This window comes from Diabrotica virgifera, chromosome 9 (genome assembly GCF_917563875.1).
Source record: "Diabrotica virgifera virgifera chromosome 9, PGI_DIABVI_V3a".
Taxonomy (NCBI): Eukaryota; Metazoa; Arthropoda; class Insecta; order Coleoptera; family Chrysomelidae; genus Diabrotica; species Diabrotica virgifera.
In genome coordinates this window covers 200,812,257-200,831,174 of record NC_065451.1, presented here as the reverse complement: position 1 = coordinate 200,831,174, position 18,918 = coordinate 200,812,257, and the positions used below count along the sequence as shown (strand labels likewise).

Genomic DNA, 18,918 nt, shown 5'->3' with positions numbered 1-18,918 from the left:
AAGAAGAAGAAGAAGAAGAGATTTTATGGTGGTCAGTAGCTCTCGGTTCTTCTTCATTCTTCTGAAGACCTCCTCATTTGTGTGTTGGTTAGTCCACAGGATTTTAAGTATTCTTCGATATAGCCACATCTCAAATGCTTCCAGTTGTCTGCGTTCAAGGTCCACGATTCAACACCATAAAAGAGGACAGAGAAGACGTAGCATCGCAGCATCCTTACTTTTATACCAAAAGAGAGGTTGGGGTTCTTGAAGAAGGTCCCCATCTGGTTGACGCTGGATCTAACTTTTCCGATGCTCACTCTTATCTGTTGGTTGTCGGACCATTCTTCATTTATTATGGTGCCGAGATAGTTGTCTCCTTAACAAAGAATAATAACGAATCGTCTTGAGAAAAAACTTGATTTTTACCAGCCAAGGGAGCAAGCGGGATTTCGTAATAGATTTGGAACAAATGATCACCTACAGAGCATTAAAACGGTAATAAAAAATCAAAAATACAATCGACCACTCGTTTTGGCTTTTGTAGATTTCCATAAAGCCTTTGACACGGTAGAATTTGACAAAATTCTGGAAGCACTATAAGCATGCCACATTGACTACCGATACACAAGGTTAATTTACAATACATACAAGAACGCAACTATGTCGGTGAATCTACATAAAAACACGGACCATATCCCAATCGGCAGAGGAGTCCGACAAGGCGATATCTTATCGCCTAAACTGTTTACCGCAGTACTAGAATATGCTTGTAAAAAACTTAACTGGGAAGAGCGAGGCCTGAATATTGACAGTAGAAGATTAACAAATTTGAAATTCGCAGACGACATAGTTTTATTCTCTGACAACCTCAAGGAGATATGTACAATGCTACATGAACTTCAGTTAGTGTGTACCAGTGTAGGTATTAAAATAAACATCTCCAAAACAAAATTCATGACAAACCTAGTACCTAGCGGAAATATCAATATTGGAGACAACGAAGTAGAGCTAATGGAAAAATACATATACATACCTTGGACACGAAATAAAGATCACAAGAGACAAACAAAGATGTGAACTACGAAGAAAAATAAACCTAGCATGTGCAGCCTATGGAAAACTCAAAGACATCTTTAAAAGCGTTATACCAATTTCTTTAAAACGTAAAACATTTGACCAATGTGTGTTGCCTGTGATGACTTATGGTGCCGAGACTTTGACATTGACAGCTACAACTTCTAAAATGCTGCAAATAGCCCAGAGAAAAATTGAAAGGTCAATGCTGAGTATATCGCTTCGTGACTGAGTTAGAAATGAAGACTTAAGATGAAGAACAGGAGTTATCAATGTAATTTCCCGAATCAGTGATGGGAGGTGGACGAAGAGATTACTTGAGTGGAGGCCGAGATTAGACAAAAGACGTAGAGGAAGACCACCTACTCGTTGAACTGACGATCTCAAGAAAATGTCAAGAAATTGGATGCAAAGTGCTCAAAATAGAGCACAATGGACAAAAATGAGGGAGGCCTATGTCCAGCAGTGGACGCAAAGGGCTGGTGGTGGAGGAGGAGGAGGATGATGATGATGAGATAGTTGTATAGCGTCACTCTTTTATCAGGGGTGTATATTGAGTCTATATTGTTGACTGTGGTATGTGATTTTGTTCATAAGAACTTATAGGTCTTCTAGGTCGTCCGCATTGCAAATGTTGTTTCATTTCCCTTATATTTTAACACCTTTATTGTTTACAGGTTAGACACAAAATACTTTTTGAGTATTTTAATCGAAATACGATGGATACATTTCTGTTTAAGAAATAATATGAAATGTGACAGCTTTGACGTGCTGCGTGAATGCCACGAATATGTTAAGACAAGTGGAAAGTATGATAGGTATTTCCCTAAAATATACTACCTTGTAATTTTATAAAATTTCATTATTTGAACAAAAAAAGGTCTACTATGAAATTAAATGTAATTACTTTATTAATTCAATCCATAACGTTTAACTATAACGTTTAAATGGTAATCAATCACCATTTGAATGAGGGGATGGAGGGAAACAAAAATCCTTATTTTGTCACATTTAACCCTTAAACGCTCAAGGGTGGGTAAAAAATGTCCACCCAATAGGTATTCCCTTGTAACATATTTATTTCGTGTTCCAAAATTGTTCAAAACTTATTTATTGTTAAAAAGACGACCCTTTATCGAATGTTAATGTGGTTCTACCTATATTTTTGAGAAAAAAAAATAATATCTTGAGTTAAATAAATGGGTGGGCACAAAACGTCTACCCTTGGTAAAACTTGTTATAGTCGGTTCGCTAAACTCAACACAACTGGCTCAACACAACTTCAGACACAACTGGCTAGTGATTTCGCTGACTACTAAATAGTTAATAATTACTAACAAAATACCTATTAAAATCACTAGCCAGTTGTGTCTGAGTTTAGCGAACCGTTTATAGACCAGTGCAGATAGCTCTAAAATGGACCAAAAAAATAAAAAATTAATAGCAGGATGAGACCAATTCCAAATGAAAGTACACATACTAGATAATATGTGGAATATGGGTTGGGGGAGCGTTTTTAGGGGTGAAAACGGTTAATTACGATTTGCGGCAAAACGGCACATCCTATCGAAAAAAGTTAAATCACAAAGTTTTAGGCAATAAAAAGATCTACAACTTTTGTAAATAAACATTTTTCACATAACCTCAAAATATCCGAAAAAATCGGAAAATTCGATGTTTTTGATTTTATTTTTTATTCTCACTGAAAAAATTTTTTTTTTACCAAATATGGTGGAAACACCTCTTTCTGTCCCAAACATGCTGTAATTTTTCTGTATAAAAATATTTTTTTAAAACTCTTGTTTATGTTTAAGGGAAAATGTAAGCAGTTTTTCAATTGAAAAATCTCCCGAAATTTTTTTAGCTTTTTTAAAGAAGTTGGCATTTTTTTTGTTTATTGAAACCTCTATTTTCTGATGGTGTAAAAAAATATACAGAGTGGCCCAAAAGTCTGGAGACGGCCAATTATCTCGTAAATTGCTAGACATAATTTGGGATACGCAGATTCCATATTTGATATTTGCAATGTTGCCAGATTTGCCGTTTTTCTTATATTATTAGTAACTTTGGTTTTTCAAATTCATCACCCTGTATGTTCAGTCATTATTGGAATCTCCTATTCAATACGAGTTCAACCATATGTAACATTTATGATTTTATGTAGTCTGGAAGGTCTTAAATACATAAAACAGAAGTCTGGCAACGCCTAATTGTCTCAATAAATTTTTTAATACTAACTATTTTAAACTACATTAAAACGTAACAATTGATAGATTACAACATTTTTTAACATAATGGTTACTTTATCAAGTGTTCAAAATGTACTCCATTTGTGAGTTGACAGTACCCTAATCGATGGTAGAATGCGTCTACCACATTTCTCCATGATTGTCTAGAAATTATTCGAGATTCATCGATAATTCGTTGCCTTAGCTCAGCAAGACTTGCTGGTTTAGTTTTGTAAACTGAATTTTTCAAGTATCCCCAATAAAAATAATCTTTAGGATTGAAATCAGGTGAACGTGGAGGCCATTTAATTCTACCTCGTCTACCAATCCATCGTCCGGGAAATATCTCATCTAAATAACGCCGAACATTTACACCAAAATGAGCTGGAGCTCCATTTTGCTGAAACCATATCTGATTAAAATTGGCCCCAAACAAGTTTCTTAGTGTAGTGTCATTTCTAAGTAACATTTCGTAACTATCTGACGTTAAATTTCCTTCGATAAAGAATGGCCCAATTAAATGAGTACCTACTATACCTGACCATACATTTAATTTTTGTGGTCTTTGAGTATGGTTTTCACGCATCCAGTGTGGATTTACGTCGTTCCAGTACCTTAAATTGTGTCGATTTACACTTCCACGCAGTGTAAAGGTTGCTTCATCGGAAAAACATATTCTGTAACGAAATTTTCATCATTTTCAATTTTATCCATCATTACCTCAGTAAACTGTAATTTACGATCGAAGTCATCTTCACTTAATTCTTGCAATAAGTTAATTTTGTATGGTTTAAATTTATTCTTACGTAATATGTACACGTAAGACTGAAGAACGACTTACATCATGTACTTGTGCAACCCTGCGACCTACATCATGCAAACTTTGCATTATGTCTAAAGTTTTGTTGTTATTCATAACTCTTTTCGGTATACCTGATCGGTATCTATCTTTTACTTCTCCAGATTCCTCAAATCGCTTTACAGTTTTTTGTACCGTCGCCTTATGAATAGGAGAACGGTTTGGGAAAGTATCATTGAACAAGTTGGCTACTTCACAATATAGTTATTTTCCTAACAAGTGCAGAAAGTCATTCTTTTCCGCACGCGACTGCAGTTTGCCGAACGACGCGAAGAGGGAGTTCGGCAAGCAGTCAAGTGCGGAAAAGAGACTTTCTGCAAGAGTTAGGAACAATATTTTTTCTAAGAGTCTTTAAAAAATTACCAAATCTTAATCAAATGATTTAATTAATATGAAAATACATACACAAATTAATTCTTTGACAAGGTTGTCAAAACCAAACTTTCAACATCATTAGTTAGCATGACGACGATCTTGGTTTCCATGACGATGATTCAAAACGACTGTTATTGTCTACCGATTTGACTTTCGAATATTATGTCAAAATAATTTTATTTCATCGAATTGTCGCGTTAATTTCATTAAAACAGGAACACATTAAGATATATTTGAAATAAATTAGTAAATAATATCTAAATATTAGTTTATTGCATGTATTATAATTACTTTAAGGCCATATTAATTAACATATCTAAATTAACACGCGTGCGGAAAAGTAAAAGCCGCGTGCGGAAAAGTAAAAGCCGCGTGCGGAAAAGTAACACGCGTGTGGAAAAGTGAAACTTTCTAAACTAAAATGCGTGCGCGAAAGTAGACATTTTTGCACGCTCGTAGAAAAACATCTTTTTCTGTCACCATACCCTCTTTTCATTAGAATAGTAATTCGTTATTTTTCGTTAAGAGCCATTTTAGAGAAGCAGTTTATCTTGCAGGACTTTTCAAAACATAACTACTGTCAGTTTTAGTCAATAATGTAAATGGTGAACAAATGTCAAAATCAGACATTCTACATTTAAATATTTAAAATTATTAAAATCTACATATTTTGCACTGTTTTATGTATTTAAGACCTTCCAGACTACATAAAATCATAAGTGTTACATATGGTTGAACTCGTATTGAATAGGAGATTCCAATAATGACTGAATATACAGGATGATGAATTTGAAAAACCAAAATTACTAATAATATGAGAGAAACGGCAAATCTGGCAACATTGCAAATATCAAATATGGAATCTCCGTATCCGAAAATAGGTGTACCTCAAATTTTGTACAATTATGACTAGCAATTTACGAGATAATTGGCCGTTTCCAGACTTTTGGGCCACTCTGTATACGTTACTGTGGAAAATTTTGTCACAAAAGGCAAAAATCGGAAATTTATTTTCAACCTCTCACCATTATCAGATTCTCAGACGTAATATAAGTTGCATAGCGAGCAGGAACCAACGAACCTCTGTTAAAAATTTACTACACTAATGCCGTTGTCTGTGATTTTTAATTTTGTGAATAAATTATAGTTAAAAAAAAATAAAAAGCACGCTTTTAAAGCTAAAAATTTAGAAATAAAATATTACTAGCTTTAATTTTAAAATTATTTTTAAATTTTTAGTGCTTTAAAAGCGTGTTTTTTATTTTTTTTAAACTATTTTTTTTTAAGTCGGCCTACTTACCTATAAACTACATTTTTTTTTAAACTTTTTTCTCATGAACCAAATTAAAAGTCGCAACAACTTTTTTAACGGAAAAGTTTATTTGATACAAAAGAAAGTAATTATTATAATTTTAATAGCCAATTTTTCATCAATTAATTAAGTTTTTGCTTCTTTGATGGCATTTCTTCATCACATTCGGTAATGCTTACAGATTCTGCAGTTTCCTCTAAATCTTCTAGACCATCATGGTCTTCGTCTAAATTTTCTTCATTTGGCGTTGGTTTCTCATCCATAATGTCATCATATTCATTAATATCAAATAAAAAATGGTTTTTCGACATTGGAGCATTTATCAGAAGTACAATTTGAACATAAATTGGTACATTTCAAACCATGCTTTCGGTACCCACATTTTTGACTATTGCATCCAGTCTCACTAAATTCTTTTCACAAAATTATGTTTAAAACGTACGTTTGATTCACTGTATGTGTCATCATGGTACACATAATGGCCGCGGAGCGGCGTCCGGCTGGGCTGCACCTACTCGCTATGCAACTTACATTACGTCTGAGAATCTGAAAATGGTGAGGGGTTGAAAATAAATTTCCGATTTTTGCATTTTGTGGCAAAATTTTCCACAGTAACGTATATATTTTTTTACACCATCAGAAAATAGAGGTCTCAATAAACAAAAAAAAATGCCAACTTCTTTAAAAAAGCTAAAAAAATTTCGGGAGATTTTTCAATTGAAAAAATGCTTACAGTTTCCCTTAAACATAAAAAACAAGAGTTTTAAAAAATATTTTTATACAAAAAAATTACAGCGTGTTTGGGACATAATCCACCATATTTGGTAAAAAAAAAATATTTTTTTCAGTGAGAAAAAAAAACAAAATCAAAAACATCGAATTTTCCGATTTTCTCGGATATTTTGACGTTATGTGAAAAATGTTTATTTACAAAAGTTGTAGATCTTTTTATTGCCTAAAACTTTGTGATTTAACTTTTTTCGATAGGATGTGCCGTTTTGCCGCAAATCGTAATAAACCGTTTTCACCCCTAAAAGCGCTCCCCCAACCCATGTTCCCCTCATCCAGATTTGGTGAAAAATGTTCCACATCTTATCTAATATGTGTACTTTCATTTGGAATTAGTCTTATCCTGCTATTAATTTTTTATTGTTTTTTTGCTATTTGCACTGTTATAAACATTCTTTGCATTATTAGACATTGCTTTCTTGAACGCATTTTCCTTACTTACAATTAACAACCCACAATGAAATATAAGAAAAACGTAATAGAAGGGTTATTTTCCTCCAGGAGCTAGGCATCGAACTAATAAAGGCTCTTCTCCAACGAATGGTTGAGAATTATTAGAAATAACAAAAAAATTATCAAAAATCGTTATTTATTGACATGCAGTTGAGTGTATGTGCTGGGGAAATCGCAAAAAATGGGTTTTTTCCAAGTAAGTTTGTCAAAAATCAACTACATAACCTAAAATTTTTTTGAAAAATTAAAATATTTTGCTGAACTCAATTTTGATGCAACAAAAATCTGAAATAAATCCGAGTGTTTGTGGGCATGAAAATGTAGCTTTATGAATTTTTTTATATTTTCTAAAGCAAAGAATCGCTCAGAAAAAAATTTTTTTTCTGAAAAACCTTGTTTGCTATAGGGGACCGTTGGGGCCACCTAGGGAGCTAAAAATATGGTCAAAAGAGTTTTTAATCTTGTACTTTCGAGTGATCAATCCCAAATAAGAATAATTGCAATTTACCATCTTGTTCCGCTATAGCCTCTTGTAAACGATTTTTTTAACTGGCGTTAATAAAGCTTTCATCTGAACGAGACCTAACATGACGGTATCACATGATATCTTTAACATTATCATTCTCTATCAAATACCATTATATATATAAAACAAAATTGTGTTGCACGGTTCTTAGACATTTACTACGGTTGCCTACTCCGACTGTGGTGGGAGACTTAAATGTTCGACTTACGACACAAGAGTACACAAGCCCATTTTTAAATTTGTTGCGGTAATGATCTTCGATCTTTGAATGTGTATGTATGTATATTATTTATCTTATATTATCTAGTTTACTTTATATTTTTGTATTTGAAATTTTGGTGTTGTTTCCCGTAAAAACTTATTTTTAATTATCCATGAAAAGTTATTTATTATAGTTGTACATCGTACCTATTGTAGGAGCTTAAATAAGAATATACAGAGAGAGAGTCTGTAATTTGGAATAAATTCAATATCTCAAATACTAATGTTTTTTTGAAAAATGCTCAGACCCGTCGATTAGTATTTCAAATTGTCCTTTTTGACATACAATAATAATGTATACAGGGTGTACCAATTTAGAGATATGACGTCATCGTTGATTTTTTTAAATGGCAACACTGTCATTTTGATAGCTACGTTGATAGGGTGTGTAAAGCTATACATAACTGCAAAATATCAAATTTTTATTCTCTACCATTTACAAAATAATAAAAAATAACAAAGCTATGTCTGTAATTTGGAATAAATTCAATAATTCAAATACTAATTGTATTTTTAAAAAATGCTCAGACCCGTCGATTAGTATTTCAAATTGTCATTTTTGACATACAATAATAATGTATACCGGGTGTCCCAATTTAGAGATATGACGTCATCGTTGATTTTCTTAAATGGCAACACTGTCATTTTGATAGCTATTTTAATAGGGTGTATAAAGTTATACATATTTGCAAAATTTCAAATTTTTATTTCCTACCATTTACAAGATAATAAAAAATAACAAAGTTATGAAAAACAAGTAATCGAATAAAGATTGAATTTAATTATTTCAATTAAGCAAATGCTCATAATGTTGCCCATTGACTATTTGACAATAATTAAGGGCAACATTATGAGCCTTTGCTTAATTGAAATAATTAAATTATTATTTGATTACTTGTTTTTCATAACTTTATTATTTTTTATTATCTTGTAAATGGTAGGGAATAAAAATTTGAAATTTTGCAGTTATGTATAACTTTACACACCCTATCAAAATAGCTATCAAAATGAAAGTGTTGCCATTAAGGAAAATCAATGATTACGTCATATTTCTAAATTGGTACACCCTGTATACATTATTATTGTATGTCAAAAATGACAATTTGAAATACTAATCGACGGGTCTGAGCATTTTTCAAAAAAAAACAATTAATATTTGAATTATTGAATTTATTCCAAATTACAGACATAACTTTGTTATTTTTTATTATCTTGTAAATGGTAGAAAATAAAATTTTTATATTTAGCAGTTATGTGTAACTTTACACACCCTATCAAAATAGCTGTCAAAATGACAGTGTTGCCATTTAAAAAAAATAACGATGACGTCATATCTCTAAATTGGGACACCCTGTATACATTATTATTGTATGTCAAAGAGGACAATTTGAAATACTAATCGACGGGTCTGAGCATTTTTTAAAAAAACAATTAGTATTTGAGATATTGAATTTATTCCAAATTACAGACTCTCTCTGTATATTTATAGGGTAGGTTAAAACGTTGAAATTTAATTATGTATTAACGTAATAACAATGTTGATGAAATTTTAGAATGCTAGGTACAGGCTGTTGTGTGGCCAAATTTATGTCCTATTATTTAAATTCTTACAATAAATTATACAAGTAATTCTAATTCACATAATCCTAGCTGACCTCTAAGGACGGTATGTATTCAATAGTTAATCCGGTATTGATGTAAATTCAGTATAAGCGATAAATTTTCAGTGTAGAATGAGATTGAAGTCCTAGATTTCCGCAAATCTTGCATTAACCGTTGGATAAACGTGAACAACCGGTCCTGATTAATTTTAAGTACCAAACCACCCAAATATTAACAGTTTTCCATAATTAGGTATTATAATCCACTAAACATCTTTATTTCACAACTATCTTTACTATTTTCCACACATCAAAGATATAAAAATATCGATTAATCATATAACGATTCAAATTACTGTACTCTCGTGAAGTAAACGCGGGCTTAATGTTCATTGGTTAGTCGGAGCAGGCAACCTTAGTAAATGTCTAAGAACCGTGACTGTGTTGTATGTTTCTAATTATACTATTTTATTTTCAGAATATTATTTTTACGTCAGCAAATAAAGGAATTAGAAGAGTTAAAGTCACAAAATTCGTTTATGTCGGACGATACTTAGTAGTCAAATATCACAAGATTTTAGTCATTATTGTCAACAAGTTAACTTGAGTGGAAAAAAACCATTTGTGTTGTTTTTTAAGCCGATCAGATCTTCTTTTGATCGGCGTCCATTTCTACGATATAAGTTTAAGTCCTACTAGTAGGGTGTTTTTGTAAAAACAAAAAGAGAAAACAACTTAGAGTGTAATGTTCGATTTTTTGTTGAAAATATAGCAGTTATTGACGGGGTTAACTTTAGATTTAAGCCTTTAATGAGGATATCGCTTACTGAGCACTTTACGTATGTTAATTTATAAACAAATTCAATATTTTTAAGTCATAAGACTTTTGCATGGTTGGGAGTGAAATAGTCTGAGAGCCAAGGGGTTGAGTATGCATTGTATTACTCAACCCCTCTCTGGCTTCCAGACTAAAAGGGGTATTTTAAATAACTTCTTCATATATTAGGTCACTGTTCGTAAAGTACCATTGTGTACATATAAAATTATATTTTATGTTTCTATGTGCACACTAATTTTATCTTATTATTTATGTATAAAACAATTACAGGCGCCGAGGTGCTTAGTGGCAATTAATTTTTAATATGGATACCAGTGCGGAAAGTTTATGGCATATAGACTATTTAAAATATTGACATTGACATTTCTATGTTCCCTGTATACTTTGATTTTATAATAAAAGACAGTCACTGTGTGACAGTTCTGTCACTGTGTTCGTCACTCTTGAAAATAAGTTTCGTTGACGTTTAAATTTCAAAAAAAGCCTTATTTTTAACTGCGAATATCCCTTCCCCTTTCATTCGACGTCTCATACGTCACTTGATGAGAACCTAAAATAAGATTTGACAGACCGAAAAGAATAGGCGTGGGCCTTTGTGACGTCATTGAGCGTCGTTCTCATTGGCGGACGTGGCTTGTGGAGGGTGGAGGTTTTGGTGGGCGAGTGACGTCATGGCTGTCTATCTCAACCGACTCATACTTTGCTGACTCCTACTTTCTCCAACAAACACTTCAAATCTGGACCCATCACTCCATTGTATTGCATCACATCGTGAATGTATACAATCTTTATGTTCTTTTCGCCATTTTAACGTATTTTCTCTTGTTGTAATATTAAAGATGGCTTTTACTCTGTGTAGACTGACGTTAACAGACCTTTTTTAGTCTCATATGTCTGAATGAACAGTTTTATTGTCAACAATTATTTTGGATAGTGTATATAAATATTAAAGGACATAGTAAGTAGTATTGTAAATATATATAAGTATAAAAATTCCTGATCATGCAAATCGGTGTATAGTTGTCGGAAATTTATAGCGTTTGTCGTATTGATGATAATTTAATTTAACAATGAACGAAATTCTTTTCCTACGATATATACGACATGTAAAGAAAGGTCTGTGTATTTTAGTAGTTCAAAAAAGTCTAGGACAAAGACTTTACGCGACTATATTTCTTTCGCTTGGTTCACTCATCATTCACTTTACCTAGTTTGTATAGATGGATTATTAAACGACAATGTCCAGTCATCATTTCATTGACCGTTTTGATCTTGTGTATTGAGGTTCATCAAACTGTTCGAGAGTTTTTTTATCAATATTCTTGACTATTTTGTTAGTCTGGATTTGCCCTTGAGTGGTTCTACATTTCTTTGGATGATTCATTATCAGCCATTTCTGAACCTCGTGTTTCGTAGCATCTTTAGTGATGCCATAGAAAGGTTCTGGCATTTTACCAACATATCTGCTCGTTCGTTCCTATGCACCCCTTCATGATTCGGCATCCATTTTAAAGACACTTTATTGTCTTTTGCCAGGTTGTTGAGGAGATCTTTGCAGTTTCTCACCAGTTTTGATTTCGTGAGTGGGTTCCTTAGTGCCAGAATAACCGCTTGGTTATTTGTGTAAATGTTGATTCTCTTAGCTTTAGGGTCTTCATCAATGGAGGCCACCAAAGCAAAAACCTCAGTCTGGGGCCTGATTCTAATTAATTGCGAGGTCGCAATATAATTTCGACTCCGCCATGATGGTCGCAAGTTATAGCGATTCTTATTAATTTCGACATTAGTTACAACTGGGGATATTAACGTTATCATTTTGACACTGCTCAAAATTTGGGTTGGCGCTCCGGTTTATTGGATTTATTGGCTACGCAACCACCACAACATTTGTTGATAGTCTGGGAAAATTATCGAAAAAATGCCATTTTTGGGAAAAGTTATTTACCAGCTATTTTATTGCTAAAATAGAATCTTAAGATTGCATATATTAGTAATATGGGGTATGACAAGTCCGTAGAAAGTGTGTTATTTTATTTATAAATAAACTAGCACTCCTAAATCTTCTTTTTTTTGATTAGTGCTCTGTAACTCCCAAGATTTTTCCTTTAAACCAAAAACACTCAAATAAAAATTCACCGTAATTTAGTTCTAGTAAGTTTTTTTTCCGATTTCCTTCAACAAAAATTTTACTTGAAAATCCGAGTTTTCTCAAAAAAATCTGCAATTCTCAATTAAAATTTTAGGGAAGTAATTATTTATCACGCAAACAATCGAAAAAAGTTACGAACATGGCATAGAGCTGCACATATTGTTTATTGATTTCCAACAGGCTTTCGACAGCATCTACAGAAAACAGCTATTAAAAGAAATGAAAAATATGAATATATCTGCAAAATTAATAAGATTGACCAGAATGACAATGAAGGACTCAACAGCAAAGGTTAAAACAGTGGATGGTGAAACAAAGAATATCAACATAGAACATGGGGTAAGACAAGGCGACAGTCTATCAACAACTCTCTTTAATATAGCCTTGGAGGGAGTAATTAGAAACACAGGACTAACAAAAAAGACAATAATCCAAAGCTCTACACAAATAATAGGGTATGCAGATGACCTAGGATTGATAGCCCGCGACAAGAGAAGCCTAGAAGATGCATTGCTAACATTGACAAGAGAAGCAAAAATCAGGGGGTTAATAATTAACCAGAAAAAAACAAAATACTTAATAAGTACGAGAACTCAAGACCAAATAAAAAGAATAAAAGAAATAAGAATTAGTGATAATGTATTCCAAAGGGTTGACTGCTTTAAATACTTAGGAGTGATAGTAGATGGTCAAAACAGAAGAAGCATTGAGATAAATGAAAGAATTAAAGCAGGGAATAGGGCATTCTGGAAATACCACAAGCTACTTAAAGATAAAAACCTGAGCAAGAAAACAAAAACAAAGATATATAGAGCGGCAATTAGACCAGTCATCACCTATGGAGCACAAGCAATGTGCCTTACAAAAAAAGATGAAGAAAAACTGAGAATAATAGAAAGAAGTCCAATTAAAACAGATCAAGGAGAAATACGAATTCTGATGAATCACGAAATAAGAAATCTAATGGAAGGAGAAGACATAGTGAGATTCATTAAAGCACAAAGACTAAAATGGTTTGGCCACATCCAAAGAAGAGGAGTGGATGAACTAATCAGGCAGATAACAAATTGGACGCCAGTAATAAACAGACCTAGAGGAAGACCGAAAATAAGATGGGAAGATCAACTGCGAGAGGATATATCCAATATGGAAATTACAGGCTGGAGAGAAAAAATACAGAATAGGAAAGAATGGAAACAGATCACAGAGAAAGCAAAAAAAACACGAAAATCTATAAAGGATAATGAAGAGGGCTTATGCGGACCAATCCACCGCATGAAATGGATTAAAAGAGCTCATGAACCTGAGCGACCTATACTCTACTAGAGTGACCGGTCTATATATATAATTATTTATCAATAATTAAATTGATGACATGAAAATTTTTTATAGTAGATTATATATCAGGAGGCCGGCGACAACCTAACCAATAGTTTAGCAATAATTAAAATTTTAATTAAATAATTTTGGTCAAAATAATAACCAGAAAGATTATGATACACCAGAATAACTATGATTTTCGTATAAAAAAGCATTATACCTATTCAACGTACTTTACAGAATTGAAATTGGACTATTTGAGCGGTCTCAGGAACAAAGAAACAATTTTTTGGCTTATAAACAAATGGAACCCCTCAGAAAATATCAGATTAAACTAATTAAGTTAACGCTGTTGAAAAGGGCACGGCTTCTTCAAAGAAAAAAAAGAATGTGTGTACTTTGTATGCACGTAAGAAGTTATACTTCTATTATATAATTTCAAACGAAATAAATATACTTTAAACAGTTTATTTTAATTTTATTTAAATATTAAACTAATTTTAATGCCTATCACTTTCCAAAAATAAAAAAAAGAATAGGAATGGTCCGGATTTGAACCCAAGACCTCTCGATCTCTAGCCGAATGCTATACCAATAACGCTACGAGCTCTCTGTTTTTATAGTCTCGGACATAATGACAATTCACGGTAACAAACAGACGAAGTGAAGTATAATAAATATAAATGTTTTAACAATACTTATCTTACTCCCGAGGAAGACTAGTCCAAAGACACAAAAGTTATAAATATATTTACTAAAAACACTAATATATTTATTTCACACCTATTTTTTGCACTGATACATTTATCATAACTTGAAAGATTTAGCAACTAACGCCATACTGTCTCTGTGAGCATGCGCGCAGAATAATGAAAATTCACTCCCAATCGCGCCTAAAGAAGTATAACTTCAAAAAGTCGGATTGAGTGGTTCTAGGTATAACCGGTCAAATTTGACCGGCATTTGCGACAGAGTTATAAACAACAGGATTTCAATCTTTGAACCATTACCTTTTTATTCCGGTCCTCTTTGTACATACAGATTTTCATATCTTCAAGACACTCATAACAAAAAAGATTTATGTCACCAAGTTATTTAATTATATACTTTCCTAAAATTTTAGTTGAAAATAAAGATTTTGTTTGGAAAACCCGAATTTTCCGAGGAAAATTTCCGCCGAAGGAAATCGAAAAAAAAATATCTATGTGCAAAATTAAATTACAGTGAATTTTTATGTTGAGTGTTTTTGGTTTAACGTTAAAATCTTCTGAGTTACAGAGCAATAATTGAAAAAAGATTTCGGAGTGCTAATTTGTTTATAAACAATGACCTACTTACTCCCAAATTTTGGTGCACTATCTCGATCATGAGCGTCACAAAAAAAATAATAACCGCGACTTTGACCCCTTATAACTACCCTCGTCCCCCACTCTGGTTTCCGGCTCTGGGGATTTTACTTAGTTATGTCAGGGTCTACTTATTCCCAAATTTTGATGCACTATCTCAATCACAAACGTCGCAAAAAAACCCTTATATTTTTTATATTCACCCCTACACCCACCCCTTTGTCGGCCACGCAGCGTTCCGCCCCTAGAGATTTTACTTAGTTACGTCATGACCTACTTATTCCCAAATTTTGGTGCACTATCATGCGGACATGAGCGTCACAAAAAAAAATAATTAAAACCGCAACTTTGACCCCTTATAACTACCCTCGTCCCCCGCTCTGGTTTCCGGCCGTTGGGGAAAGTCATTTACACAACTAATTCAACATATCCCCGTATAGTTTTTTCATATTGCTTATCACGCACAAAATCCGCTCCCAGCTCTTGGACTATAGGGCGGTGAGAGTGGTCACACAAGATGTTCGAAACATGTTAGGCCTATACTTTTTTGACTACTAATAATAATAACAGAATGTTTTCAATTTTCAATGAAAGACGTAGACGTTCTTGTTAACTGACGAAAAACAAAACGCCTTCTTTTTCATGAAAAACTTTCCAACGTTGAATCTTACTTTTTACTACAAAAGTATATTTGTAAAAAGCAGTTTTTTGTATTTTGTACATATTTTTAGCATTTTTGGCACTGTGGCCGCTTAATTATTTTACTGATATTGTTTCTTTTTAATTTTTGTGATACAGGTTTACAATTGTAAAGAAGAAAGATTGGGTGTCTTTCCTTTGCCGCGAAAATGTAACGCTAAAAACTACACTGATAAAAACATACTCTTAGACTTTTGCTTGGTAAATAGTGAGAATGAAAGGCGGTGTTACGTTTTTAAGCAAAAAGGGACTATGTAGATACGTTATATACAGGGTTGCGAGAAAGTCTGGCAACACGTTATTTTCTCGGAAACCGCTAGAACGATTTTTATGGATTTTGGTGGGTAAGGGTAAATAAATGCCTTAAGTGTACCCATTTTACAGTCTGTTTCAACTGACATGGTAAATAATTTTAAATTTTTTCATGAGAAACAATGTGTACAGAAATTTTTGCCGATATACAACAAAAACCAGCAAAGTGAAGATATATGTTTACGAATACATACAAACAAAATAATCTTAGTAAGCCTAGCAAGAGGAAATGATATAATAACAAGATAAAATAAATGCATTAAGTGTAGCCATTTTACAGTCTGTTTCAATTGACATGGTAAATAATTTTAAATTTTTTCATGAGAAATAATATGAACAGAAATTTTTGCCGATATACAACAAAAACCAGCAAAGTGAAGATATATGTTTACGAATACATACAAATAAAATAATCTTGGTAAGCCTAGCAAGAAAAAATGATGTAATAACAAGATAAAATAAATATATTAAGTGTACCCATTTTACAGTCTCTTTCAATTGACATGGTAAATAATTTTAAATTTTTTCACGAGAAACAATATTTACAGAAATTTTTGCCGATATACAGCAAAAACCAGCAAAGTGAAGATATATGTTTACGAATACGTACAAACAAAATAATCTGAGTAAGCCTAGCAAGAGGAAATGATATAATAACAAGATAAAATAAATGAATTAAGTGTACCCATTTTACAGTCTGTTTCAACTGACATGGTAAATAATTTTAAATTTTTTCATGAGAAACAATATGTACAGAAATTTTTGCCGATATACAACAAAAACCAGCAAAGTGAAGATATATGTTTACGAATACATACAAACAAAATAATCTTAGTAAGCCTAGCAAGAGGAAATGATATAATAACACTCAATCCAGTTAAAACAATCCAGGAAATAAATTTCAATATCAAAAATTCTGACAGAGCTAGTGTTAAAGTACTTGGAAAGCGCAAGTTGGGGACAAAGCCAGTACAACCCGATTCTATTATATGCCAGTTTGTGTAAAGTTTTTTTTAAACAGTAAATAGTAAAATCTGCGCAGCAAACTGGCAACGGTTGGCAATGGATAGGACTGACTGCCGTAATAGACTTGGGAAGGTCGAGGCTCTTTCATAGGGCTGTAGCACCATTGATGATGATGAAACAGTAAAATCTATAAAAATCGTTCTAGCCGTTTTCGAGAAAATAACGTGTTGCCAGACTTTCTCGCAACCCTGTATGCAGTTAGTTAGGAAAAATGTACTATTTTATATTTGGTTTGCGATATCCTTGTTTACACTCGTATTATCGACGTTTTTGCATACTAGTCTAGGGACAAATAGGAGTTTCGTGGCCGATTGAGTTTCATGAGATTTTACAACTGATTTTTGTGTATTTTGACCCGCTGAATCAAAATCTTCAACATGATAATCCCAATTTTTGGACAGGAATTGGGACAGGACTGCGCCATGTGTGAGTTAAGCTCATCAGCTGGTGTCCTGAAGAAGCAGAAGGGATGGTAATTACTCTGCTCCTTTGGTCCTTATTTAAATAAAACTATATTTCAGTTCAGATACATTATATTTTCAATTCATAAGCGGTAACCAAACCATAACAACTTGTTTACAATAATAATATCGCGACCTAGCCCAACGTCATGTCGACATCGCCTTTACTAACAACAAGCATGTCATTTCAATGTTCTTAGAGGCTACTGAATTCAACAGTGTATAATACCTTGATTATTGACTTCGAGTGAAGTTTAAACATATTTTATATGAATTATACAGAGTGTCATAATATCACTACACTGGGTCAATTTCAAATTACTATATTTGAGCGAAAACTGCATCAAAATGAATTTAGTAAAGCTCGAAATATTCGTTGTCCATTGTAATATAGTCATCATTAACGTGATACTAAATTTTTCGATCTCATACCACCTAAAAATCATTATAATCATTTTAAATTATGTTCTACAGCTACATTGTATACTTTAAACTGATATAACTTCGTCAAAAATTGATAAAACGTAATTTTTCAAAACTCATTTTAATGCTTATAATCATAGCTCTAAAATGAGGTGCTTTAAATCTTTTTACGTTAAGCAAAAGCAAAATTATGAACAAACATGTCTGATATAGTCGATAATTTGTTATTATTAATAATACATTTGTAATATATTCGCTTCTAATGGACCGATTTTAATATTTAAAAGTTTGTTTGGTTTGTTTTTTAAAACAAACAAAACATTATTTTAAAAAAGTTTATATCTTTATCAGTTTATTAGTTATACACATTTAAACAACTATAAATATAATATTATAAATATAAATGTTAAAGATTCCGATTCAGTGGGCCAAAATGCATAAAAATAGGTTGTAAAATCTCATGGATCTCAATCGGCTTTAAAACCCCTCTTTACCCCTAGATTATACTTTTATTTAGATAAATTTTTATTTAATAGATGCAAGCTTTAAAAATATTGTTGGTTTATATGTACAATATAAAATTTCACAACAATAATATGAATAAACAAGTTTTTATTAACTGATGTTGACTGGGTCAGAAATTTCTGATCTACATAGTTCAGAGGGCCTATTTTACACTATTGGTAAGTTCAGAACATATGCGGTAAGTTCAGAAACGTATAAATTTACATTATATTGACAGATTACCACTTTTAGACGTATAACTGGTTAAAAATGTAACAAGAAACACTCAACATGAGCATGAATAATTTGACGAATAGATACTTCAACATACCTATACAGATTCTTTGTTTAGACTCGAGCATCTTGTGTGAATATGGTTC

At 32.5% G+C, this 18,918-nt stretch overlaps 1 protein-coding gene across 1 annotated transcript in view; it reads left to right on the top strand.

The window, feature by feature from the left end:
• Positions 1-13,153, top strand: part of LOC114329281 (WW domain-containing adapter protein with coiled-coil homolog) — a 61,490-nt gene extending 48,337 nt beyond the window's left edge. The window contains exon 10 of the mRNA XM_050661721.1: positions 9,939-13,153. Within this exon, the coding sequence (XP_050517678.1) occupies positions 9,939-10,017 (79 nt within the window). The 3' untranslated portion in view covers positions 10,018-13,153. The remainder of the gene's footprint in view (positions 1-9,938) is intronic.
• Positions 13,154-18,918: the final 5,765 nt, after the last annotated feature.